Source organism: Canis lupus, chromosome 23, assembly GCF_048164855.1.
Source record: "Canis lupus baileyi chromosome 23, mCanLup2.hap1, whole genome shotgun sequence".
Classification (NCBI taxonomy): domain Eukaryota; kingdom Metazoa; phylum Chordata; class Mammalia; order Carnivora; family Canidae; genus Canis; species Canis lupus.
This window is the reverse complement of record NC_132860.1, coordinates 50,358,644-50,385,740: the sequence shown is the minus strand read 5'-3', so window position 1 is coordinate 50,385,740 and position 27,097 is coordinate 50,358,644. Positions and strand designations below refer to the sequence as shown.

The following is a 27,097-nucleotide window of genomic DNA, read 5'->3' as shown; positions in this document are numbered from 1 at the left end:
TTTTTCTAATCTACTGTTGTGCCCAAGATCGCGAATCCGAGAAACCACCGAGGAGCCGACCCCGATGCAGACACACGAGGGAGGGTTGATTACAAGCTCGAGCCTGGGTCCAAGCGCACCCGACGCAGCGGAGCAGGGACTTGGACGCGAGCTAAGAGGCAGCAGCGTTATAGGGGCCCGAGGCCCATGGGATGCGCGGAAAGTCGCCCAGTCCCGCTGGTCCTCTGAGCCGGTGTCGGTGAGGGTGTGCCCTGGGCTTGACTAGGGCGGGGCGGGGCCCTAAGGAAGAAGCAGGCGGCACAAGGCCAAGGCGGGGGCAGCCCCAAATAGAGTCAGTCCTGCTCTGCTCCTCCGGGGGGGGGGGGGGGGGGCTTTTGTTCAATTTCCTGGGTCCCACAGCTACTACCTCAGCCTAAAATCTGCTTAGAATTCCTTACTGATTAAAACTCTCAGCTGTTTTCTTTATCCTGCCAATTCCTCACAGATTTATTGTGTTTCTGTCTAAAATGTATAAAAATTATCCACTTTGGTTATTTCTTTAGGTCTCAATTTCATTATTGGGCCACTGTGTGCACATAAGACTTTAGTTTTTTCCTGCCATTAACCTGTCTCGTGTTCTTAGTCCAACTGGAAGGCCTAGAAGGCTAAAGGAAGAACTTTTCCCTCCTTACATTACTAAGTTATACTCCTTGGCACACAATGGAGTTGTTTACTATTACTATTGTCTGTCATTATTATTAGTTATCTCAACCCAGTGACATTGCCTCTGTGCACAGTGAGGGAGACTGCAAATTCTCTGCGTTGTTTTGAGAAAATCCCAAGCACAAACTACTTGTCTCTATAATTGCTTTGTATGGAAGGATGCTCTTCTGGCATCAGAAAAGAGGGAATAAAGCAAGTAACTTTTAGAATATGGGGCCTTGAGTGTAATATAGTTTAGGAAAAGTTATTCATGAGTATATTCAACTGCATATTTTAATTAAATATAGATTTTTAAATTAGAACATTAATCCCAGAGGTATGTTATTTGTCCCTCCCAAAACTATTCCAAGGCCAACTATTCAGAAGTAACTTCCTTGGTGTCCTTGTCAATTTCTCACTCTTTGTTTTACTGTATAGAAATGGAAATTTTTTTGATTCTGTATTTAGAAACTTATTTAAGGTCTCTAAACAGTTCAAGTAGTTTTTCTATAGATTATTTTGAAATTTCAATGCATCAAGTTAAATATTTTACCAATAAAAAAGTTTTGTTTTTGCTTTCTAATCCTCATACATTTCTTTTCCTGAGCTGGTGGGGACTGCTATAGCAGGAACTCTTGTCTATTTCCCATTCTCAAAAGGAATGCTTCTATCTTACTATTCTAACTTCGTCTATCTATCTATGTATCTATCATCTACCTATCATCTATTATCTATCTATCTATCACCAATCTATCATCTGTCATCTCTTTATCATCTATTAAAAGATACCTTTAGAGATTTCCTTTTATCCCATTTAGATGCTATGAGATTTTTTAAAATCATAAATAAACGTATTTGATTGAATATTTTTTCTATTCTATTGAGACAAACATCATTTTTCTATTGAATCTTTAATATGGTAAATTATATTAATTGGTTTTCCCATATTAAACCAACTTGGTTTCCTATGAAGCTCAACTTTGTTACACAGTATCTTTTTTCAGATTCTGCTGCTTTCTAATTGCAAATGTTTCATTTAGAACTTTTATGTCTATGCTCATGAAAGTGATTGATTTGTATTTTTATTTCTCCTACTCTCCTTGATAGATTTAGTTAGTTAGGTCTCTTTTCTATACTATGAAATAACTGTGTAAAATTAGAATCATTTATTCTTTGGTAGAACTTTCCAGTAAAAGTGTCTAGGCCTGCAGGTTTTTGAGTGCGTGTATATAAATGTTTTTTAACTTTTAACATAATAGGCTATTGGGATTTTCCAATTCTTTAGAGTCAGTTTGGGAAATTACGTTTTATTTATCCATTTTATATAAGTATTCTACTTTGTTGACACTCACTTATTCCTTACATTCTTTTATTACCTTTTCAATTTGCAGAATCTGTGCTTGTTTCTCTTAATTTTTTCTCTTAATTTTTAAAATATTTTCCCTCATTTTCTAGATCATTAGAAATATGGGACTTTTTTTAGTCTTTTGAAAGGACCAATATTTGGCTTTATCAAATCTTACCATTGTGCTTGATATTTGTTTATAATTTAATTTTTATTTTTATTATTTTCTTGTTTACTCTCTGTTAGTTTAATTTTATGTTCTTTTCCTAACTTCTTTAGATGCTTAGTTCTTTAATTTCAGTTTTCTACTTTTCTAATATAATTACATAAAGCCATAAATTTTCCTCTAACTTCTGGAATACAAAAGTGATATGTTAAATTATCTAGAATAGTAGATTCTCTTATTTCTTCTTATAGAACTGTTAATTTTTATTTTTCATATTGTGATGCAATGTTATGAGATAGGTACAGATTGAAAATTGTTGTTTGGTCACTCTACATATATATTTTATAGTGACTATCTCTGTGCTTCTTGTATAGGCTATTTTTCTGGTTTTGATGCAGCTAAATACATTTTTTGGGATGCTTGTATTTAACCAATAAATATTTAACTTCTAACTTTCCTATTTTCATATGCTTTAAACATACGACTGTTAGATTTTTATTTTAGCTCAATACTTATACTAATATCTTAATGATTAAGGATACTTTTACTAAATTGTTTTATGTTCTCTGTCCCTTAAATGAAACATGAAATAATTTAGTAAAAGCTTCGTTAATCATTAAAATATTAGTATAGATATTAGTATAAAATTTTACATATATATCATGTTATTGTTTTCAAGTCTTTGATTTTCCCCCTAGGCTTTGAAATTAAAGATATTATTGTTTTATATGACAACTTTTGTTTACCTTTACCTACATATCGATACTTCCCTTGCTTTTTGTTCATTGTTGTACCTCAAATGCCTGGGTTCATGTCCTGTGTGGGATGACCTTAACTCAAGTCCTACATTGAACTACATAGTATATTAGGGCTCCTGGCCCTTAATCACAACACCTAAGGGGAAGATTTCCCCTCTGCATTCAGAACTAAGACATGAGATCATGAATTGTTCTTATGGTTTTCTGAGTGGATTCATTTATATAAATTTCAGTTTTATGCCCTGACCTTGTCTTTCTTCTTCTCAGCCCACCAACCAAACTCAGTATCAGCAAATTCCCTGGGTATGAAAATCAACTTCCACACAGGTTTCATCACCAGAATAAGTTCAGATCCTGGCTTTAACATTTCCTCCTGACTTTATTGTGAGCTCATTGATAAAATCAAGACATTTAAGTAACATGTTTATTTATTTTATATTAAGTCATCATTTAATACATATTTTTTAGGACATTTGGTGCAGTTTTCTGTTATATAAAACTTAATTACAGTTTTTAAAATTATATAATAAAAGTAAATGTCCCAAAATAGATGTTGAATTGAGTCTTGTAAAGACTATCCTTTGGCTACTAAATTAAATATAAATTCAATCTTTCTTTCCAATTCTCCTCAATTTGTCTTCAACTGTTCAGTCTTTCCAGCTTATTTCCATTTCTACACATAATCTATACCTTGGCCAAATAATAGTATTTACTTTTCATAAAACTGTCCTGGACTCATGATTTCTTTTGCAAATTCTGAACTGTCTTTCTCAAACACATTCTACCTCTGGGGCACCTGGTTGTCTCAGTTGGTTAAGCATCTGACTCTTTTTTTTCTGGCTCAAGTCATGATCTTAGGGTTGTGATGATAAAGCTCCATATCAGACTACACACTCAGCAGGGAGTCTGCTTGAGGATTCTTTCTCCTTCTCCCTCTGCCCCACATTCCCCCAACTCATACAGGCTCTCTTTCTCAAATAAAACTTAATACATCTTTAAAAAGAAATAAAATACATTGTACCTCTATGTGTCAAAATCCAAAATTCAAGGACCATTTCAAATGGCAGTTCATTCCTGTTTTCTCTCATCTTCCAATAAGATTTTCTTTTATTTTTTCTTAACTCTCAAAGTTTTTTGTACAATGGAATAGACCAGAATTGATTTTGAATCCAAAGATAATTAAGCTCTCTTTCCGATTCTCCAATTTCTTATGTGTGTTAGCTTAGGAAATTTCTTTGTGACTCAATTATTTTATTTAAAAGAGGAATGAGGGATGCCTGGGTGGCTCAGTGGTTGAGTGTCTGCCTTTGGCTCAGGTTGTGATCCCGGGATCCAGGATGGAGCCCCACATTGGGGTCCTTGTATGGAGCCTGCTTCTCCCTCTGCCTATGTCTCTGCCTCTATCTCTGTGTCTTTCATGAATGAATAAATAAGAATAAATAAAACAGGAATGATTATATTTCCTTACAATATTACTTTATTGTGAAGATTGAAGTAAAGTAGTGCATACATAAAATAGCCAGCTCTCCATAAAGGGTAGTTATTTTATCATTATCTTAAATATCCTGTTAATAATACCTAAATATTATCTATTAAGTATCCTGTGCTAATAAGCCTATGTTATTATTACCTTAAATATCTTGTGTTATAGTTATCTATGCATTAGTTTTATTGCCTATTAGGCAGGCCTCCTTTGGAAATGGAAGTCTCTCTTATTTGTCTTGGAATGACTGGTATAGTGTCTTACATTCAATTTATTTTGAATAAAATTTTGTTTACACTGAAATAAATAGAATTGAATAGAAGAGTGTCTAGATAACATGATATTATGGAAAAGAGAAGGAGAGCTACCATTTACAATTAGAAAGAGAGAAAAAAAACAAACCAGTACCCTGAAACCTCCATATACAACTAAAAACATAGCGGTCATCTTATATTTTTATATCTATCTATCTTTGTATCTATGTATTTATCAATTCATAAACAATTCTGTTACTCAACCAAAACAAAATAAGCGTGCTAACAATAAAAATTTGTTTAGGTTATTTTTATGAAAATGATCTGCAGGTTGTTTTTTATTATCATCAAGGTAATCATTCTAATTTCCATTATGAATCAACCATAGTTTAATTAGATCGTGATTTATGCAAAACCTGAAAACAAGTGACTATGTAACTCTCAGAGGAAGCTAAAAACCTCCATTATAAAATACTTTCTTCTAAACATTCTCAGAATCTTATCTCTTTCACTACTGTATACTCAATGAAGAGTCACTTGGGAAGGTAGGATCAGTCAGTAGCATATATAGATGCTTGCGTTCCCAAGTATTTTAGATGTTGTTTGTTATAAGGACAAATTAAGCTGAAAGTTGTAGTCTGGGGGGCTTTTGGAAAAGAAAAGCCTTTAAGCAATTAATGAATTGTTCAACTTGTGCCTATGTGGAGAGCATAACCAGGCAACTTATGCAGCAATTTATAGTAACTGGGGTAAATGAACCATTGTTAGAAGCGGAATTTATTAACTGTTTGCTAAATTGGTAATTAGCTAGCGATCTAATGCTACAAACTGGAGGTGTTCATAGCACAACAGAGCCAGGATTTTCTTGTTGCCATTTACAGTTTAAATTAACTGACTTCTTCAGTGTTATCTCCATTGAGAGTTAAGGCTTGTTTTGTTATATTTAACTTTTTTGTTTAAAGTGGAAACAAAAACTGGTGGTAAAATCAGGAAAAAAAGGTTGAAAAGGAACTTTTAGATTTTCTGTAACCTTAAATTTGGGAAATATTATCAACAAATAATTTGAGGCTTTCTTACATGTATGTCTTCTGTATTCAAATAGATGTCATTAATCTGAAGATTTGAGATCAAATTATTCTACTTGATCTCATTTGAATCTTTTGAAAATGTGAGAGTTCTTTTGCTTTTCCATTCCCATTCAAATGTTTGGCATGGTGTGAGCACATTGTTACTCAGTAAATTTGAATTATGTGGGGTTATTTATTGTCTGAAGAAGATCAACTTTAGAAACATTGAATAAAAAAAAAAAAAAAGAAGAAACATTGAATACCTCTCAAAACAGTGTAGATCTATCATGGGAAAATTATAAAAGCACAGAGCAAAAACATCATAATCACCCCATCTTTAGAATTATTTTGCTTATAATATTTCATCAATTGATCAATGTATCATTGAAAAAATACAATAAATATTTCTTAAATTGGGTTGCCAATCAATACCAGATTAGTCTAGCTTATCAAAAAGTAAAATGTGGAAAGAGAAAAATAAAGGTAAAATGAAAATTTGGCCACTGTATGTTAGTTTTCAGTTGGGCACCATGTCTCTTAACTGTAAGTAAAATTATATTTAAATTAGATTCTTTATTTGGATGATTTTTTGGACTTTTGTGAGGAATATGTGTGTATGTATGTGTGAAAACACCTTATGAAGTGGATCATACAGCTTCTGAGTATAGACTGGGAAACTGAATCCTTATCACTCTGAGAAGGAATTCTATCACTATTCTCCAAGTAGATTGAAATGCAGCATCATTGCTAAACAATTGATTGTTAGTATCATCACAGAATCATTGACTAACAGCAAGCTTAGTTATAAAACTTGTGATAGATGACTTTGAAGAAGTCACTTTATCCCTTTGAATTTAAATTTCAAAATGTATATGTCAGAGATGACAATATCTAAATAAGAGGGTTGTGAACTGGAACATACTGAAACTAAATTAAAAGTCAGAATTTGACTTAAATCATTTATCTAACTTCCCACTAACTGCAGCATCTTGGTAATTATGTCAGCTTGAGCATTTCCAGTGGTGAGAAAACTTAAAGGAAAAGTTTTCCTTTGAGTTAGGATTTCAAATGTTATTGAGGGGTCAGCAAGCTACGTGGAAGTGAGGAGAGAAAGGGTGGAAGTTTGAGTATAGGTTATCAAGTAAGAAAATGAAGAATCTGTTTTGAGGAATTGTGAGTATCCATGTAGTTTGAAGTTACAATATTTAGGATTTTTTGTGGAGAGGACAGAATTGGGTAGAGACAGACACATGCAGAGAGAAAGATAGCTGAATAGTTAATAAATCCATGCTGGTAATACTTTGTGTGTTTTATTCATAACTCCATTCCTACACCAAGCATTATGACATGTAGGTCCTTAAGATATTAGGTAGAATCATTTGAAATTCTTGTTTTTCACTCATTTTTAACAGACAAAAAAATGGCATATAATTCACATTTCAACCTTATATTTATTAGATCATTAATGAGTAAATGTGGAAAAATATGGAGAGCCTCAAGTATACTCATGGATTATGGATGTATTCAATAAAAGATTCAGATCAGTAGCTTCAGCAGGAGGATGACACAGTCGAAGCTGTGCTTTGGAAAGATTCTTCTGGTTTTATGGCAAGGCATGGTTTATGTAGGGAGGGAGAAGGAGGAGAATGAAAAGCGTAATTTAGGATGTTTGCTATTTGAGATTTTTTAAAGACCTAAAATTCAGCATTGTTTAAAAGAAAAGGAAGGAAGGAAGGAAGGAAGGAAGGAAGGAAGGAAGGAAGGAAGGAAAAGAGAGAAACCCAGGGTGAATGGTTAACCATATACTTCAATTAGTTTGAAAATCTAATTTTCTGTTGAGTAAAGGTTTGTCAATTGTCTGAGTGAAGGTTTGTCAATTGTCTGTTTGAAAGAATGGTAGAATAAGAGAAGGATATATTCGAATGGAATTAAAATGGAATCTCTAGGGCAAATTACATCAATTCTTCTGTAATACACCTCTACAAGACTAGGCCAAGGAGTTTGAGCTGTTTTCAAAATCAAGTAATTTCTCTCTTTGAAGATGGAAAAAATGTAGCGGGATGGATTAGTATTTTTATCTTTTCATATGTTCAGATCAAAACTAAATTATTTGAATTTTATGATTAGAAATATATGTGATTTTAACTTAAGAATGTTTCTTCTACAAATTTTAATGTTTACCTTAACTTTCCTTACAGATTATAAGCACAGGGTATAAATAATTAGTATTTATACTAATTAATATAAATAATTAGTATAATAATTTGCATTGTACATACTACTGTATATGTACAATGACATACAATAATTATATACAACTTGTAAAATACAGAAAAGCACAAAATTACAATTGAACATAATCTATTTCTTCGAGATAACCTGTAAACAATTTATAATATATTTACAGTCTCTGTGCTTTATACTCTTTTGTGCCCCCATGTTTACCAACCTGGTTTTATTTGTTGGAAATGGTTTTTGGTTTTCCTTATGTCCCTTTGCTATTTCTGTCAGTGCCCCAGAGTCTCTTCCTTGGACATAAATCTTGGCACTAGTCAGTTGAACAAACCCATATCAAATGTTCAGAAGTTAGTAGAGCTCTAATGCAATTGAACTAGACTAAAGCAAAATGTTCCTTCTCATCTTCTCACATCTTATGTAGAGGTAACGTGACTCCTGAAAATTTTGAAACAGTGTGTAATCCTTCTTTGGCTAAAAGTAGTATATATAATTATACGATTTCCAGAATCCATGAATTTCAATATTCTTCATCTATATTCAGTATTCTTCAACTATATCACTGCTTATTGACATCATTGTTTATTTATGAATCACATAAATCCTACGATTTATGTCTTCTCTCACACCATGCTGGATTCATAATCTCCAAATTTATTTTGAATTTAATGTTGATAGAGTAGAATAGGGAGAGTAATGTTTTGCCACCTTAAAAACGGTTTCTGTGCAATGCAGGTTTTCAAGCCAAGCTTGGTAGTGAGGCTCAATTACTGAATTTAGTAGAGGGAAATAAAGTGGAGGTTAGTGAAAGATTCCCTCTATTGGCTCTTATTGATTTTTCTGAGTTTCAGAGGTCTAGACTTGAACAAGTTATTGATCATTTCTGAATTGAGCCCATTTTTACTTGAAGGACTGATTCCTCTCAGAGGCCAATAATTTATCTATAGTCATAATTTCTAGTGCTGCTAGACTGCATTTCCCCCTTTTTGTATTTTTACTAGCATTTTAAAGGGAAGGTGGTGAAGGTTAATCAGGCAAAGCTTTCTGCCATTAGTTTTCATTGAAACCAGAAGTCAGCATCCTAACTTCATCCACAATGAATGTGAGGTCATTTTCTTCTTTTCCGTCATCTCCTTAAACTTGATGGAGCTAGGGAACAATAAGTCACCATCCTTGAGTGATAACACATTGTATATTGTAAGCAGTTCATAGATATTAAATATTGTGAGGTCAGTTATCAATCTTCTCTTCCTTTATTTTTTTTTTTTTTTTTTTTTTTTAAATTTTTCTTTATTTATGATAGTCACAGAGAGAGAGAGAGAGGCAGAGACATAGGCAGAGGGAGAAGCAGGCTCCATGCACCGGGAGCCCGATGTGGGATTCGATCCCGGGTCTCCAGGATCGCGCCCTGGGCCAAAGGCAGGCGCCAAACCGCTGCGCCACCCAGGGATCCCCTTCTCTTCCTTTAGATAAATAATGTCATCTTGATCATTTTATTTCCTTTGAAAGCATAGATTTTAATTTACAAAGGAAGTGAAGTGACATATTATTGATATATGAATGCTCATTTTCTTTCATTATACAATTTCTTAGACACCAAAAAAAAAAAAAAAAGAAAGAAAGAAAAACCCAAAACAAAACAAAATAAAAACAAACCTCAAAACAAGTTATCTAGGGCCTACATTGTTCTTTGTTCTTAACATGCAAAAGATATTGTCACAGAGGAAACAACAAAACAGCTTGTTCATTAGCAAACACAGCACATAGATGGAAACAAAAGGACAGAAAAAAAGACCCGAATTATCCCTATGAATTCCTCTTCTTTAGAAAAATAATACCCTATTTCCCCCTCAGTAACCATATCCTTTAGGGCATGCACTACATATAAATTTTTCCATATATCTGTGAATCAGTATGTAAGCCTGATCATTTTTGCCAAATAAACACAACATGAATTCTCACTTGAAGTCAACTAATGGGTACTTCAAGGACAATTTTCTGCATGTGTTAAATGAGTAAGTTGAAAATTTCACTGTTCTGAAGCTCCTTTGGTGAGGATGGGGATATTACAAAGGACTTTGGACAGTCCCATAAAAGAAAAATTACACCATAATACTGTCCCTCCATAGGATACTTTTTATTTTTTTTATTTTTTGGATGCAGGATTTCTTTAGGAGACATTTGAGTTATAGTCCATTATCTCTATAATTGGTACCCCCCTCTGCCTAGAAATGAAAACTGGTTCTTAAACCAGTTTGGTATTTCAAGAATTGTAAGTAATTTTTAAACATGTATGGCATATTCCATGGCGTTCCATAATAATTTATATATGTGCAGATGGAAGGGAAATAAAACAAAACAAAAAACCTGTGTCTTTACCAAAAACTATGTATTCTTTATTTTAGCCAAGATTGTCCACAAAAAGTACAGGAAAATGAACATGTAATAACGAAGGCTTAATATTTGTGCACTGCTGGAGTGCTTCTGGGTGATTATGTTTTAACAAAAGTTAATGGCCAAGTAATGGAAATAATGAGCTGAAGTGAAAATCCAATATGAGTTTGATGAGCAGAACATTTTGAATGAAAGTATACTATAGGAAAAAATCTCCATGGAACATTTCACATCTTAGTACTCCTGGAGCTTATTAGTTTAGTATGAAAAAGGACATGATTGATAAATCTAAATGGATGTGTGCTGATGATCTCTAAAAGTGACGAGGCAAAACCTGGAATTTCCTTAAAAGAAAAAAATAAAAGACAAAGACAAAGAGTAAAAAAAAAAAAATCTTTAAAAGGCTTCTCTGTTTTCATTAACTCTCTACATATATTCACCTATTTGCACATGGCCTATAATGCAGACTATGGAACAACTGAATGTTCAGTCTGCTATCAGAAACTATCTGAGAGATACTGGACTAGGAGTAGGAAAGGCTGATGAGAATGGCCATGCCAGGAATGATGATGTGTAGATTTGAGGCTCTGATGGACAAATAATGTCAATTTAAAGACATAGATTAAGGAATAACATATTTATCACATGGAGGACTGGAAAGACTCCTTTAATCCCAGATAATAACTCAAATCTTTAGAATCCATTCCCTTAATTACTGGAGAAAGAAAGGGGAGTGGTAAAACTTTCTGATAACAGAAATATACATTAGTATTCAAAGAATCAAAAGTTTGAATGATACCATCATCATCACCACCACCACTACCATCAGCAACAGCACATCAATATCATCACAGATAACATTCATTGAGCATTTATTACATCAGACAGTGTACTTTACAAAATTTATTTCAAGTCTCACAATTCAATGTGGTTATTCTTTTGAATTCAAATTTTATAAGTAAGGAAATAATTTTATAAGTAAGCAAAACTCATAGTCTACAGGATAATCAGGGCAACTGAGTCTTGCTTTATACATTGAGTTATACTGTCACCCACAATGTTAGAGTGCTTCATAAATTATAAGTGCTATGGATTTATTAGCAGTTATCATCATTATCAATACTAATATGATTTACTGTTTGAGAAGCAGTTCATATTGAACATTCTGTGATATAAACAAGAAATAACTACACAGAACTCAAATTCTAATATAACCTATTTTCATATATACTTTATTTGCATCATTCAAAACAAAATGAATGAAATATTTTGTAATATATAAGTAGGTAACTTCTTTGTTTTTTTTGGCAACTTCTTTGTTAATCAGAGTTCTTCTAAAATTCATATCATGTTCTAGTTACTACTCATCAAATTTTAAATTTTAAGATAATGATTTATGTATTTCTTTAGTAGAGCAGATAAATATAAAAAAGAAAAAAAAAACAAGATCCCCTTCCAAAACAAACAAACAAAAAAAAAACAAAATTTGAAAGATTCAATAAAAATTTGGCAAAAAAAGAGAAATCAATATGACCTTTGGTAGTCTGTTGATAAAACAAATAATCAATTGTTAACCTTTAGTTGTTATAATATTGTTGTTATAACATTGCATTTATAGTTTAGAGTTAAATTGCAGTTGAGCATAGGTTTAAATTCTACTTTTTATTTTTATTTTATTTATTTATTTTTAAAGATTTTATTTATTTATTCATGAGAAACACAGAGAGAGAGAGAGAGAGAGAGAGAGAGAAGCAGAGACACAGGCATAGGGAGAAGCAGGCTCCATGCAAGGAGCCTGATGTGGGACTCGATCCCGGGTCTCCAGGATCATGCACTGGGCTGAAGGCGACACTAAACTGCTGAGCCACCCAGGCTGCCCTAAATTCTATTTTTTAATTTGAGTTTCTGACATGCTTTCAAATAATAAAATGTCATACTTCTGCAATTAACATCTTTCATTACAATGTGCTATTGCTCTGCACATAATTTTATGCTTTTTAAAGTGCTGTATTTTTCACTTTGAATGTTTCTTTTATAATACGTTGTTTATTTTCTCCTTTCTTCCAATATAATACTAGTCTCTATAGCCCACATAGGAAATTGCCATTTGCTGTTTCAATCTTTAATTTGAAATGAATTCAAAATAATTGAAAATTGTGAATGAAAGACAAGACCAATTCATTTAACATTTTTTTTTCAATTATTATAGGTTGATGAGTGGAAAACCTAATTGATGTAGGTCACATGAATGATAAATATACTTGTATTCCATGAAAATAAACCATGATTTGAATTTATATTCCTAATGTGAAATATACATGACACAAACTTTTCAAAACCTTAACAGTTTTTTAGTACTTCCTTTTCCATTTAAATTTATATTCACAACTCTTATCAGTTGGTGTGCTTTGTAACAGAGAGAAGTGAACAAAAATTTCTATAAAAAAATAAAGTGTCATAAGTAACTGGTATTCTATTTTAAGAAATGTATGTGTACATTTTAAATTTTAATTTTCAAATTTCCACTCATATTTTTATAATGCATGATTTTTCATATATCTACATATGCCTTCTCACACTGCTTTGATGGAATTTGTCTATTGTTTAAATCTTAGCCTCTTATTTTAATATTTGGATGTTTAATATTTTTATATCTAAATAGTATATTATTCATAAAACCGGGCACTACACAATAAAGTAACAAATTGTATATTGGTAAAAACAGTATTTTGAAACAATATTTTGCAAGTGTGTCTGTCGATCTTAAGTGTAAAGATTCCTCTGGAATTATTAAATTGAATCAGTTAACAAACATTAACATATAGATCAGAGTTTACAAACAATATTCAGATTGGAGTAGGCAAAATGCTGATTATATGTGGTCCAGTCTTGCTTTTACTTGAAAAATAAAAATACAAATATTGGGGCAACCACGGTGGCCCAGCGATTTAGCACTGCCTTTGGCTCAGGGCGTGAATCTGGAGACCCAGGATCGAGTCCCACTTCAGGCTCCCGGCATGGGCATGGAGCCTGCTTCTCCCTCCTCCTGTGTCTCTGCCTTTCTCTCTGTGTGTCTCTCATGAATAAAAATAAACTCTTAAAAAAATACAAATATTTCACATTTTAGTCTCCTTCCTGAATGGTACTTTGACCAGAAGAATTTGACTTTTGGAAAATAGAGTGACCTGAGTTTGAAGCTAGTATATTTGTCTCACTAGTCTGAGGGGGACAGAAGTGAGGAGAAAAGGAATCAAGAAAACTGGAAAATTTACAAACTGTTTTTCAACTTATGGGAAAAAAAGTTTAGTATGTTTATATTTATTGTAACAGAAAATTCATAATCCTGTTCCTCTCTCAATATATTTGCTTTGACAAATGAGATGCTACCTAATTTTTAAGGCTCATCATATGATGTCTATGAATACTTTTTGAGGAACATTCTATGGTAAACTGAAATAAATAGGACAAGACTCAAATGGCACCTACAAACAACACAAAGTAGCACATTTCAGATGTAGTGGCTTGCACCAATATGACAAATATATTTTGATGATATAAAAATTTTTAGTGCATTCAAAATAAATGATAATCAGTTTAAATTATTTGATCTTATTATACAAAAATATTCTCTTCTGCTTTAAGAATGTTGTGCCAAGTTTTGTTTTTGTTTGTTTAAATTTCTATGAGTATCAATATAAAAAAATTTCAATTCTACTATATGCAATTCAACCAAATACAATTCTATCATATATAGTATTGATCTCACAGTTTGTGATTTTGCCCTGACCCCTGCCCCAAGGAACAAAGATATTTTCTTTCAAAACAAAATACCCAACATAACCCATTTCAATCCCAGGTGGTCACCTTTTCCAGGCATAATAGATCCTTGTGCCTGAACTAAACCCAATCAGTCTGTAAGTTATTTCATCTGAAATGGGTTATTTAAGTCAGTGTTTCTCAGGTTAGAATGGGAAAGAAAAAAAATTTCTAAAGAAAATTTTCAAATATTTCAAAATATTCCCAAATTACTTAAAGAATTATTCAAATGGACTCCTGGCTTATATTATCTTATACTGTATGATAACTTAGATCCAGACAGACATAAAATAAGACATAAACTCCTTATCCTTATAGCAAATGAAAAACAAACTTTTAAAATGACCTATGCAACCTTATTATTTCAACATGATAGAAGATATTATTTTGTCAAAGTTGAATCACCATTTGCAATGCCAATATGTTAATGATTAGTAGAGCTTGGGCTTTTGAATTTGGCATACATAGTCCTATGATGATTTGATTCTCTCATAATTTTTCCCCATTTGTACTCCTATGATGTCCTTTGGCTTTGTTTACTAAAAACAAATCTTTACACATTAAATATTCCTCTGCATATTTCTAATTTGCCTATGGCAACTAAAGTAACTCTATATTATTTTGCCTAAACAAGACTGAAAAAACCCCAGCAAACCCAGACACAAATCTCACTTGAAAGTACTCTGCCATAAAGTCATTATCCAAAAGATCCATGCTTATATCATTTTAAAATATTAACCTTAAAATAATAACAGAAACTTTAAAACTTATAGATAACTTGTGAATTTCCAAATCAGCAGATTCAAGATGAAATAAAAAATAACTAGCTTAATGAATGTGTTTTTTTCTTCATAACCTGGTGAAATTCCCATTGGTGCTAAATAAAACACCATGGAGGCAAAGAAGTCTGACCATATTGATTGAGATAGAACTTTGGGTTCTTTTCAATCACTATATAGACAAAATCATATTTTAATCTGTTCATGAAATATTCAAAATACTGCAAACTCTTTCTTGTATACTCTGTATCATCTGCAACTTCAAAAAGTTTGATTTTATGAGTTTAAATTATGAAATAGACCTCTAACCTTTTATTCTCTCTCACTGCTTTATCTCCCTTCTTCCAAGAGATGGTTGGTTTTGGAGAGCCTTGAGGTTTGCACTCTATGACGACTTCTTGGCCTTTGGTAACAATTATTGTTTTCTTCAGTTGATTCAGTGCAAAAGTAGGAGCTGAAGCTATGAAAACGAAAATGTTAATTCTACCAGAAGCAATGGCAATAACGTTTAATAGATGATTCATCAAGATTTTGCACTCTTGTAGGATACATTTCTAATAAAATCACAGGAATCTACACATGTAAAAGGCACTAACTCAAAATTTGAAACTAATTAATTGATATCTTATTGGCTGCTTTAATTGGCAGGTAATGGTTTCTATGCTGTGGAGCCCATAGACAAAGATTGTTTCAAAATATGACATAATTTAATTATGATTATCAATTTTACTTGTGAAAGACTAATGAGCACCTTGAGCAGAAGATAAAAGGGCTGGTCAAAAACATCTATTTGGGGCTTTCCTTTCTTTTTTTTTAAAGATTTATTTAGTTAGTTAGTTAGTTATGATAGACATAGATAGAGAGAGAGAGAGGCAGAGACACAGGAGGAGGGAGAAGCAGGCTCCATGTCCAGAGCCCGATGTGGGACTCGATCCCGGGACTCCATGATTGTGCCCTGGGCCAAAGGCAGGCGCCAAACTGCTGAGCCACCCAGGGATCCCCTATTTGGAGCTTTCCTTTGGAAAAATGGAGGCCATGTGTGAAGAAGATAATCATGTGTTACCCATTTCCTATCTATGACTCTTAATGCATATTTTACTTTAATATTATACAAAATTAAATGTTTTTTAAAAATTGAATTAAGTTTCAATTAAAAGATTTATTTCACTGTTTGCAATTATTCAACTAGGTCTGATCATTCATTAATATTAATATTGTTTTCACTAGATTTACATGATGTTACTTTTAATTAAAGTTCACAATTTAATTCTGTTGCGCAGCTGTGGGCTGAGGACACTGGACTAAAAGAACATGTGACACAGAGACCAACACACACACACACAAAGATACTTCTGAGACTTACAGAAACCTGAGAGATATGTCTAAAAGTCTATTGTATCTGAGACATTTATTTAAGTCAATTTTGATAACTTAATGGATATTTCATTAGTATTTTATGTCTATTATAGATTAGTATAATGCATGGCACAAAAATATTAAAAGACATGTTGGAGCACCTCGGTGGCTCAGCTGGCTAAGTGTCTGCCTTTGGCTCAGGTCATGGTCCCAGGGTCCTGGGATTGAGCCCTTCATAGGTTCCCTGCTCAGCTGGGGAGTCTGTTCCTCCCTCTCCCTCTACCCCCTTTGTGCTCTCTCTCTCCCCTGCCCTCTCTCTCTCTCAAATAAATAAGAAAACCCAAAAGCTATATATATACAAAAAAAGATATGTATGTGATTAAGATGGGTTGAGAATTGAAAGAAAAGTGAAGGAACTTTTTGTGACTGCAGGTAATGATTTTGCTTGCTTACTAGGAACAGAACTTACAAGAGGTAATTTTGAAAATATGTCTAGTGAATGAGAAAAGGACATATTTGAGAGTATTTCTGGGTAAACTACCAGCTAGGTGAAGCCTGAATTAGCTTTCGCTTTAAAAGATTTTATTTATTTATTTATTTATTTATTTATTTATTTATTTATTTGAGAGCGAGAACACAAATCAAGAAGGGAAGGAGACAAACATACTCCATGCTGAGCAGGGAGCCTGACATGGGGCTCGATCCAGGACTCTGAGCTCATGACCTGAATTGAAGTCAGATGGTTAACCTACTGAGCCACCCAGGCACCCCTGAATTAGCTTTTTAATTCAGAAATATTGGAGTGTGAGCTGACATGAAAATACATTCGTATTTGATTGTTTAGGCTGTAGGAAATGGTAATGCTCACTCATGTATCTTTCTTAGATGGGTTTACTATAATGCGGAGAAATTTCAAGTGCAAACACTCATAATTCAATAAGCTGATTTATAGTGTGTTACATTTAGCTAATGTGTAAATGGTAAGTTCCCCAATTCTGGAGCTTTTGAGTATTTCTGTTAATACTGTGCTTTGGGAATTGTAGTGCAGAGCAAGTAGTGAGTTCTTGCTGACTTTGGGAAACAATGAGTTATGATCACTTAAGTCTCTCTCTTTGTATTAGAAACATCCCAGACCAAAGTTGAGGAAACTAGAATGTGAAAAAGTGAAATCCATTCAGTGGCCCAAACATGCTCAATTTGGGAAGCCTATTCCACTGCATGGAATCTTTCCTGTAGTACTTAAATAGTGAAGTGCTAGTGCCTTATCAAAGCTGCAACCCTCCAAGACAGCTGGATTCAGCCTCAGAAAAGCTATCCTTTTCTTATAAGGATGATGATAATGGTTGATATCCTATGATGAGAAAGTGCTTTACCTTGGATTGTTGTCTTTACCTTGGAGTGTTGTTTTGCCTACTCTTAGGTAAGAGCTTCATGAGTAAATATTAAGCATTGTTATGGGAACATGGAAGGGCTGCTGGAAATGTACATTATGATCCCTTGCCCTCAACATATTCTTTTTTTTTAACTTAACATATATTGCTTAGGTGATTTTTACATATCATTGAAAAGATATTGAATAAACTTATTAAAACTAAAGTTAGAAAGACCTTATAAGGAAAAGTTAAGGGACAAACTGTATACAATGTAAACTTGTCCCCTTAAGCTTAAAAAACATGTATCAGCAAAACACAGTATTTCAAGTCATGAAATAGGTTATTATAATCACATCAAAAAGCTTTAGTATAGTAAGAATTATAGCATGAAAAGAAGCTACACATTCTTCCTATTTATCTGCTTAGAAATTGTATACCTAGAATCTTCAGCTCAGCACTGGCATAAATGGCTCCATATTTATTCTCGGCCAAACACTGATACATTCCAGCATCTGATTGATTCACATTGTGGATCATCAATACTCCATTAACCATCTCAATCCTATTCTGTAATAAAATAAAAAAGTAGGTATAGAAAGTGAAAAAATCATACAGATTTTGCAGTTATTCTCTCCTAGACCAAGGGCCAAAAGCCTCCAATGAATGCAGTTGAGCATTATTTGACAACTTAGCAGTACAAATTTACTATTCATTATTTTATGATAAAATACCTTTTGTAAATTATAATTATTTCTTGGTCAGAAAAGATATTATAACTATATTTTCCTGTAGTTATTCTTATGCGTTTTAGTTTTAGTTTTGTTTTTATACTGAGAAGCTTTTGTTTGGTATGCTTGTTCAGTTTGTGAAGTATAATCAACAGATGAAACTTTTATTTGAATTCATTTTACAGAAGAAGAGAAGGTTCACATGTGGCATTTGGTAATAATTGTGACTGTAAACAAGTGGGATCAAAGTTAAAAATAACCCAACTCAAAACAAGAATCCCATTACTATATTAATCTGGTCAGAAGTTTGCCTTTTTCTCACCTCCCAACAAATTTAGAAAAAACTGCCTACTAACTGGAATCTGTATAAAATTATTAACTATGTTTGATATTAATTATCAAACATATTAACTTCATTTTTGGATAAAATTTAATACAGAAGTCAAAAAAACTATGCATGTGCAAATTGAGGTCAAGTGAAGCCAAGAGCACATTTCAAAAACAAATTTGAAATTTAAAATGTTGTTAAACAAGCAGATGCCTTGTCTACTTAATGCCAAGCAATCATTCTTTTAATTTTATTGAGCGGTGCTTTACCTATCATCAGAGATGCCAAGTAATTTTACATAATTTTCAAAATAAGCCTATTCAATTTGCAGAAGTATTATCTGCCAGTAGAATTTAATTGGATGTGGGAAGTAGAAAATATGACCAGTGTATTCCTTTCTCAAGATATTCCTAGGAAATTAGAGGGAAAGGGACAATGAATCAATGTCTCAGGAGTCTCACACCCTCAATTTTCTTTAATGTCTCTATAGTTCTTCGTATGTGTGTATTTCTTTTGTGTATTTGTGTATTGTTTGACTTGTCTGGTTTTGTAATAAAGGAACGTTGGAGCTAGATGGGATTATAGGGATAATCTGATCCAATCTCTTCTTTTACAAAGGAGCAAACTGAAGCCCAAGAAGGTAAATGGCAGATAAGAGACCTTTGGGTAGTGGCAGGACCTCGTGTTTAAAATTTTAACTTTATATAACATCCCTCCATTTTGGCCATAAATAGTGAACCATTCTCTCTTTTCTCTCCTTCCTGCAAAGGCCACAGCAAGGGAATTAGGTAAAATTATTACCATTATTCTAAAATGAAATAGTAATTGATTTCAAAAACATGCAGTAGATTTACTAAAAATGTATTTAAGTCTTCTAAATCTGTTAAGTAGGTTGTCAAAGAAAAATGTGTCTAAGATACAGAAGGCTAGGATTCTATTATGGTCTCATCTCTCACTAGAAATGTGATCTTGGGCAAGTCACTTTACTACTTGGGCCATCTGCAAGATGACAGTAACCAGCTAAATGATATTGAGAAGTCAGCTGGAAATAGCAATGAATCTATGATAATAATTGATATTTTTCTATGAGTTTTTAAGATTGAATAAAATTTAAAGAAACAATGTTACTCAAAAAAGTAATGAGGTAATTAAGAAATTTATGTATCTGTTATAGTTCTTACTTCATATATACTAGAAGGCATAAATAAGAAATGACTTCCCATAAGACAAAAAGAGGATAGTTTGTCCTGTGTGAAATCTGGTTAAAATTACACAAGAACAGATTAACAGTTACCAACAGTACCTGAGGCAGGAGAGGCACTCCATTCTTCAGCCAACGGTATGTGGGTCGGGGTTTTCCAGTAGCTTTACATTCCCATTGAAGAGGGCTCCCACTGTCCAACTGAGTGTCATTCAGTTTTTCCACCCAGTGTGGATAAGCTGTAAGAGTTTAAGCATTAAAGAAAGGTGATTTCATTTTTCAAACACTCTACCAAATTCAAAATTTATATGGAAGTATTCCTTGCATTAAAAATAAATTATCAATTCTCATAATTGTATTTGGAAGAAGCATAGCATTGCATTTCACAAAGAACTCTATTTCCTGTGTAAAAAGATAAAGCAATGAGAATTCTTGACAATTTAAAACACTTTTTGTAAGCTAGGTCAGTATATCTTACTGTTTTATCAAATTTACAGCAAGTGTCTATAGTATCCCCAAGTAATCAGAACGTGTACAGTAGGAAATCAGGTACTTAGAGATATCATTTTTTTTTCCCAGGTATTGGGGCAGAATTTGCACAAGTTGAAATAATACAACATGTCTATTTACTGAATAGCTGCTTTGTTTTTTTATTTTTGTTTTTCCTAAAAGAACTTGAATGGTACAGGGAAAATAATTTGTAAATTCAAGTTTCACTTGGTGTAAAATTTTTCTATATTTACTAGCATTTTTCAAAAACTTTAAAAAAAGTTTTCAAAATTACAACAAAAATTACTTTATCAAGAAAGATATAATTGTTTAAAATCTATACGATACAGAATAGTGTCTTTATTGGCTAACTTTTAAAATAAAAATACTGAAAACAAGTGACTATTTGTCCACAAATACTCTGTTTATAACAACTGAAACAATAACTATGAAAAAATGTTGAACTGAATAATTGTTTCTCTTTAGCAACCTATAACATTTTAGGGACACCTGATTGGCTTAGTAGTTGAGTATCTGCCTTTGGATCAGGTCATGATCCCCAGGTCCTAAGATCGAATCCTGCATCAGGGTTCCCACATGGAGCCTGCTTCTCCCTCTGCCTGTGTCTGTGCCTCTTTCTTTGTGTCTCTTATGAACAAATAAAATAAAAAATCTAAAAAAAAAAAAAAAAACGTATAACATTTTATTTTGTGATAGTGAGGACTTTGATCATTGATTCATTCACCTCATACTACTTAATCCTTCCTTAGTCTTAGAGGTTATCAGGGATATAGGAGCATCTATGACTTACATTTTTTTCTTTATACTGTGGTAGAGGAAATATAGTCAGTGCCATAGGATATGATAGCACAAGAAAGAAGATGTACTGAACGAACCTGCATATGAACACTATAAAGTGGGTCTAAAGGCACAATGGATGTCCAAAACCTAACCAGTTTAGAAGCGAGGAGAAGGAGCAAGAGAAAAAGAATTCTCATTTATTAAATGCTAGTCTTAGACACTGAACTACATTATCAATTAATTCCTATAACATTGATGAGAACAAACATATTTAATTTTATGAATCGGGAAACTTTGGTTCAGAGAGGTTAAAAAAATTTACCCTAGGTTATACAATTAATAAGGGATAGTAATCATGTTCAAAGTCAGGTATTTCTGACTCCAGGCAGGATATAATTCTCTTATTCCACTTGGGCATATTAAAAAATGAGTTGGAAGCATTTGTTGCATTCCTACTGTGTTTTGGCTTCTACCGGTCTCTAAATGGGAATTTTGTTTTCAGTAGCTCATTGGTCTTCTAGGCAATATAGTCTAGTCTTTAAGGAGCCTTAGTTTGGTGTAGTCAGAATCTGTAGGCCTTTGAACACACTCTGAGATTCAACTTTAAGCCTATGAGCTGTCAAGCAAAAATCTTACCACGGTGAGCTTCAAATATTAATTCTGACTTTTGTGCCTGGCTTCTAAAATCATTCCCTTTATAGTTACCTATATTATCTGTCATATATACTAAAAATACTGGTAGGAATGGTAAGATACAAAAGCAATATTAAACTCTACTTTATTATTAGGACTTTCTGCATGCTCTCCTGTTTTACTTTGCCAGTCTACTTCATATTACTCATGATCCTTGTAATCCAAGTATACAAGTGTGCTGTTTCCCAAGCACACCCTTCATCTATCTTCTTCAAAGTTTTATTTTTTTCCTTCAAAGTTTTAAATCCATGCAGAATGTTCTACTTCTCTTGTCTCTTTTAATTCTACTAATAATTTAAAGTTTAGTCTAAATTATGTAAGGTTTATTAACCCTAAACTCCAAAGGAAGTCATCGGCACCTTCTTTGGACATGTTTACTTCTTAGTCTCTTGGAAAATAATCATATTGTAGCTTGTTACTCCTGTTGCTGACTTAAACTGCTATTGGATTTTTCATTTGTTTATGATTTGAGATGCTCATGTAGATAGGAACATCGTGGGGAGCAAAGTTGACATGACATGTACATTCGTTTTAGAACATAACACTGTTCCACATATAAAATTAATTAAAGGATACTGGTTAGTTATATTATTATTTTAGGGTAACTATATTTGATATGTCTCTCAATGTGCTACAACTCATGCTGGTAGATGCAGCTTATGGGAGTTGAAAAGAGATCTTAAAAAGTTACTAAAATAAAAAAAATTAGGAATAAAAGAATTATTAAAATAAAAACAGATTGTGTCATTTGGGAAAACATAAAAATAATAATTCTTCAAGCATAATTTGGATAATTCTATAAAATTTCCCTAATTTAGAGTCCTGATTCCAACATGAATTTGTCATAGGAACCAACAAGTGATGAATGAAATTAAGAAGAAATAATTTCTGCTTTCTTGTCTTCTTCAGTGTGTTACAATGTCTGTTTGTTGTCAGCTCAAAATCTAATAGATGAGATAGACATGTAATTAAAATACTTAAATTCACTCTACCAACAATTCTACAAATAAAAATGTCCTATTATACTGCCCCTGGAATTAAACAAATAACAACAACAAAAAACCCTAGTAACTTCTTTATCTTTTTGTTAGGCCACCATTATAAGGGGTAAAAAGAAAAGAAAAAAAGAATGAGAACTAATGGTGAGGATTTTTTTTCTAATATCAATATAGATGAGTTAAGAGCAACTAACTATTCTCCATCCAACCCATGCCTTAGCTCAGCTCCTCAATATCTCACTGAGAGATAGTATCAGTGACCTCCTTGTAGTTGAGGGTGTCAAATTCTGGTGTCATTGCAGTTCTAGTTTGTAATCTGCTTTTATAGCTTATTATTAATGGGACATATAGTAATAAGCTCCTTGACCTTTCTAGACCTTGGTTTCCCCATCTGTCAAGCAGAAATATTAATTTCTAAGGGTTATTATGTTTTTTTTTTTTAAGATTTAATTTATTTGTTCATGAGAGAAAGAGAGAGAGAGAGAGAGGCAGAGACATAGGCAGAAGGAGAAGCAGGCTCCATGCAGGAAGCCTGATGAGTCCCGGATCCTGGAGTCCCAGGATCATGCCCTGAGCCAAAGGCAGATGTTCAACTGCTGAGCCACCTGGGTATCCCGGGTTATTATAAGTTAATGCATGTAAAGTACCTAGTAGTTGAGTAGCATCTAAAACAAGTTCTTGGGATCCCTGGGTGGCGCAGTGGTTTGGCGCCTGCCTTTGGCCCAGGGCGCGATCCTGGAGACCCAGGATCAAATCCCACATCGGGCTCCCGGTGCATGGAGCCTGCTTCTCCCTCTGCCTGTGTCTCTGCCTCTCTCTCTCTCTCTCTCTCTCTCTCTGTGTGTGACTATCATAAATTAAAAAAAAATAAAACAAGTTCTTGGCAACTATTTGTTGCCTATTCATTAGTCCTTTAATCTCTCCTCTCTCATTTCTTTATATATTTTTCATGGTGGAAATGTATCTAATAAGCACATCAGCACAGAAACACACTTAGACTATAGCTCATTCTTTAAAACTATAAGAGTCAAGTGAAAAGTCAGTACAGAGGCTTATTTTACATATATATAAGTATATATGTAATTATGTATGTGTATATATACATGTTACACATTGGGAATTAAACTATTACTTTTTTTCTTTTTTTTTTAGACACGTGACATCCATGTTTTCTGGTCAGTAATGTTCTATCAAACATTGTACTAAATCAAAGTAGACAGTTGAATAGTAAAGCTCTTTGTTCTTTCCTACTAGTGCTGAGCTAGACTAGTGGAAGGAAGATTTTGACAGACGAAGGAACTGCAGAACCCTTACCCAAGAGAAAACCTAGTGAACTGACTTATACAGAAAGGGTTTTAACAAACCTGTGGAAATGCAACATAAGAAAGGGAAAGATTTTATCCTGGACTATGCTTTTAGTGCAGCATACACATACATTCATGAGTCCCAGTGAAATAGGAACACCAACATAGAAAGCATTTTTGCTTTCAAAGTACTAACAGCTAAAAAGCACATAGCACATAATACCGTAATCTTTGTCAGTAATTGTGGAAATTCCAATATTATATTTACTAGGTTAGCCTGATTATTCATCTATAAAATACTTTTTTCCAAAAATTCTTTTTTTAAAATTAATTCATGTTTTTGAGAGAAGGAGAGTGTGAGTGAGGAGGGGCAGATGGAGAATCTTAAGCAGACTCCACTCTCAAGGAGGAACTCAACACAGGACTTGATCTCACCCCTAAGATCATGACCTGAACTGAAATCAAGAATCCGTTGCTTAACCAACTGAGCCACCCAGGTATCCTCCAAGTTTCTTAAAAGAGAATTCTAGAAACAATGAAACCAGAAGACACAGTAATTCAAGGACTACAAATGTAAGACTAGGAGTTTATTTTCACTCAACTAGCTCTAGGTAAAGGACAGCTCTCTCAGTTGACTCCTAGAGCCAAGACTAGCTGTGATAGAAGATGCTTCAGAAATCTCACCAGAGGTAGCTGGCTTAAGTAACACCCTAGATAAATACTCCCAAATAGTCAAAAATTTCTTTGAGACCACAAGCCTGAAACTGAAAGCTGTGAGTGCACAAAAAGCCAGGTGGGATATGCAGAGCTTGCTGGCCAAAGACAGTTGGAGATAGTGGGTTCTTCCAAATGCTGGCATATCAACATTTTATGCTGGGGAAGGGGCCTGGATGGAATGCTGGATTTGGGGTTGTTCCAGAGGAGCCTGACTCAAAGGTGTCTAATAAAGGGGTCTACTCAGGGAAGAGGCTATAAGTTTCTGAACACAGAAAGTGCTTCAGGAGAAACACTCAGGTCTCAGGAGGGTCAAGTGATTATCTTTTGACCCATCAATACTTAACATTAAGGAAGAGTTGCAGAATAAAGTCAGACTTTCCAAGATGTAATTCTTTATCACATTAGCCAAAACTTCTGCCAGTCTTTGGTCAACCCCAGGCAAGATCTCATTGCCTGGAGGTTGGACCTAGTGCTGAAGATCTTTCTGAGAAACTGTTGTAGAAGATGATTTACAAAACAAAGCCACCACTAAACAGTTGCTTAAACCCAATTCCTTTCCTTCTTTTAATGTTCTATAGTCCTGAAACATTTCTTTAAAAGCCAGAAAATCCATAAATGTGAGTGGCATGTAGCCACTTCATTTTATGGTGCTGTAAAGTTGTTGTGAAAGCCACCATTTGAAATCCAAGAATCTGCTTCAGTAGTTGTTCTTCAAGATACCTTTCTACCAAAGAAATAGATTCTTTGAAAATGGGCATTTAGGTGATTTTATTCTTTTCTGTGTCTTCAAAATCCTGGTAGTACTAGTTCATGAAATTTGAAATAATTGGAACTCATATGTCATCCATGATAATGTCCTCTACATATCCAAGCACAGTATTACATTCTGGGTCAGAGGTGGACAAGGGCAGCATGAGGCTTTCTTCAGCCAAGGACCTCTGTATTCACCCACAGGGAAGCGGGCCTGTCTTCTCTTATTCCACCCATGGCCCAGGGCCAGCCTCCTAGTAGCTCTACAGAAAACAGTCAGTCCAGCAGAGTAGCATCTATCATGAGGCTGGGCCTCAGACGCCCTGGAGGTGGCCAAAGGCTTGCTGGGCCCAGTGTCTCTTGTGTGCTGCTGGCATCACAGAGTGAGCTGTGGGTTACCTGACTTACATAAAATCTTTACTGTGTTCCTTGAAGAATGGTGTGTCTATCTAAGCATTAATCCTTATAGCAGACAATTATAAAAATTATCCACTGTGTGCTAAACATAATGCTTAGTTATGGGAAAAATAGGAAAAAAAATAGTCTTTGTCTTGGAAAAGCTACTATAATCAATTAAAAGCATTTATAATCAAATTGCAGACATTGGAAGGCATTAAAATTTGTGAGGGTAATCACCAGAGATTTTACAAAAATAAGAATATCTATAACACTACATTGCAATGAAAATAAAACTATGTTCCTTATTGGATATTTAGTATAATGCAATGTTAATTTCTTTTAAGCATCTGGGTTATAGGTATATTTTATTTTTTTTAATAATAAATTTATTTTTTTATTGGTGTTCAATTTGCCAACATACAGAATAACACCCAGTGCTCATCCCATCAAGTGCCCCCCTCAGTGCCCGCCACCCAGTCACCCCCACCCCCTGCCCTCCTCCCCTTCCACCACCCCTAGTTCATTTCCCAGAGTTAGGAGTCTTTATGTTCTGTCTCCCTTTCTGATATTTCCTACCCATTTCTTCTCCCTTCCCTTATATTCCCTTTCACTATTATTTATATTCCCCCAAATGAATGAGAACATGTAATGTTTGTCCTTCTCCGATTGACTCATTTCACTCAGCATAATACCCTCCAGTTCCATCCACGTCGAAGCAAATGGTGGGTGTTTGTCATATCTAATGGCTGAGTAATATTCCATTGTATACATAAACCACATCTTCTTTATCCATCATCTTTCGATGGACACCGAGGCTCCTTCCACAGTTTGGCTATTGTGGACATTGCTGCTATATTTTAATACTGATATATATCTCATCTACATTGTCAATATAAATATTTCAGTGATCAGAGTGACAGTATTCTTACTCTACAGGATAACAAATTATTAGTTGGTGGGGCATATGACATATATTTAAACT

At 33.7% G+C, this 27,097-nt stretch overlaps 1 protein-coding gene and 1 pseudogene across 5 annotated transcripts in view; both read right to left on the bottom strand.

Moving 5' to 3' along the window:
* CNTN5 (contactin 5) overlaps window positions 1–27,097 on the bottom strand; it is a 1,277,146-nt gene that overhangs the window by 268,815 nt on the left and 981,234 nt on the right. For all 5 annotated transcript variants that reach the window (XM_072795132.1, XM_072795133.1, XM_072795136.1 and 2 more), the window contains 3 exons: window positions 20,067–20,203; window positions 18,145–18,274; window positions 15,288–15,438 (listed from right to left, as the gene is read on the bottom strand). In XM_072795132.1, coding sequence (XP_072651233.1) covers window positions 15,288–15,438; window positions 18,145–18,274; window positions 20,067–20,203 — 418 coding nt within the window. The remainder of the gene's footprint in view (window positions 1–15,287; window positions 15,439–18,144; window positions 18,275–20,066; window positions 20,204–27,097) is intronic.
* LOC140614605 (ADP-ribosylation factor-like protein 2-binding protein pseudogene) lies at window positions 25,433–25,880 on the bottom strand (annotated as a pseudogene).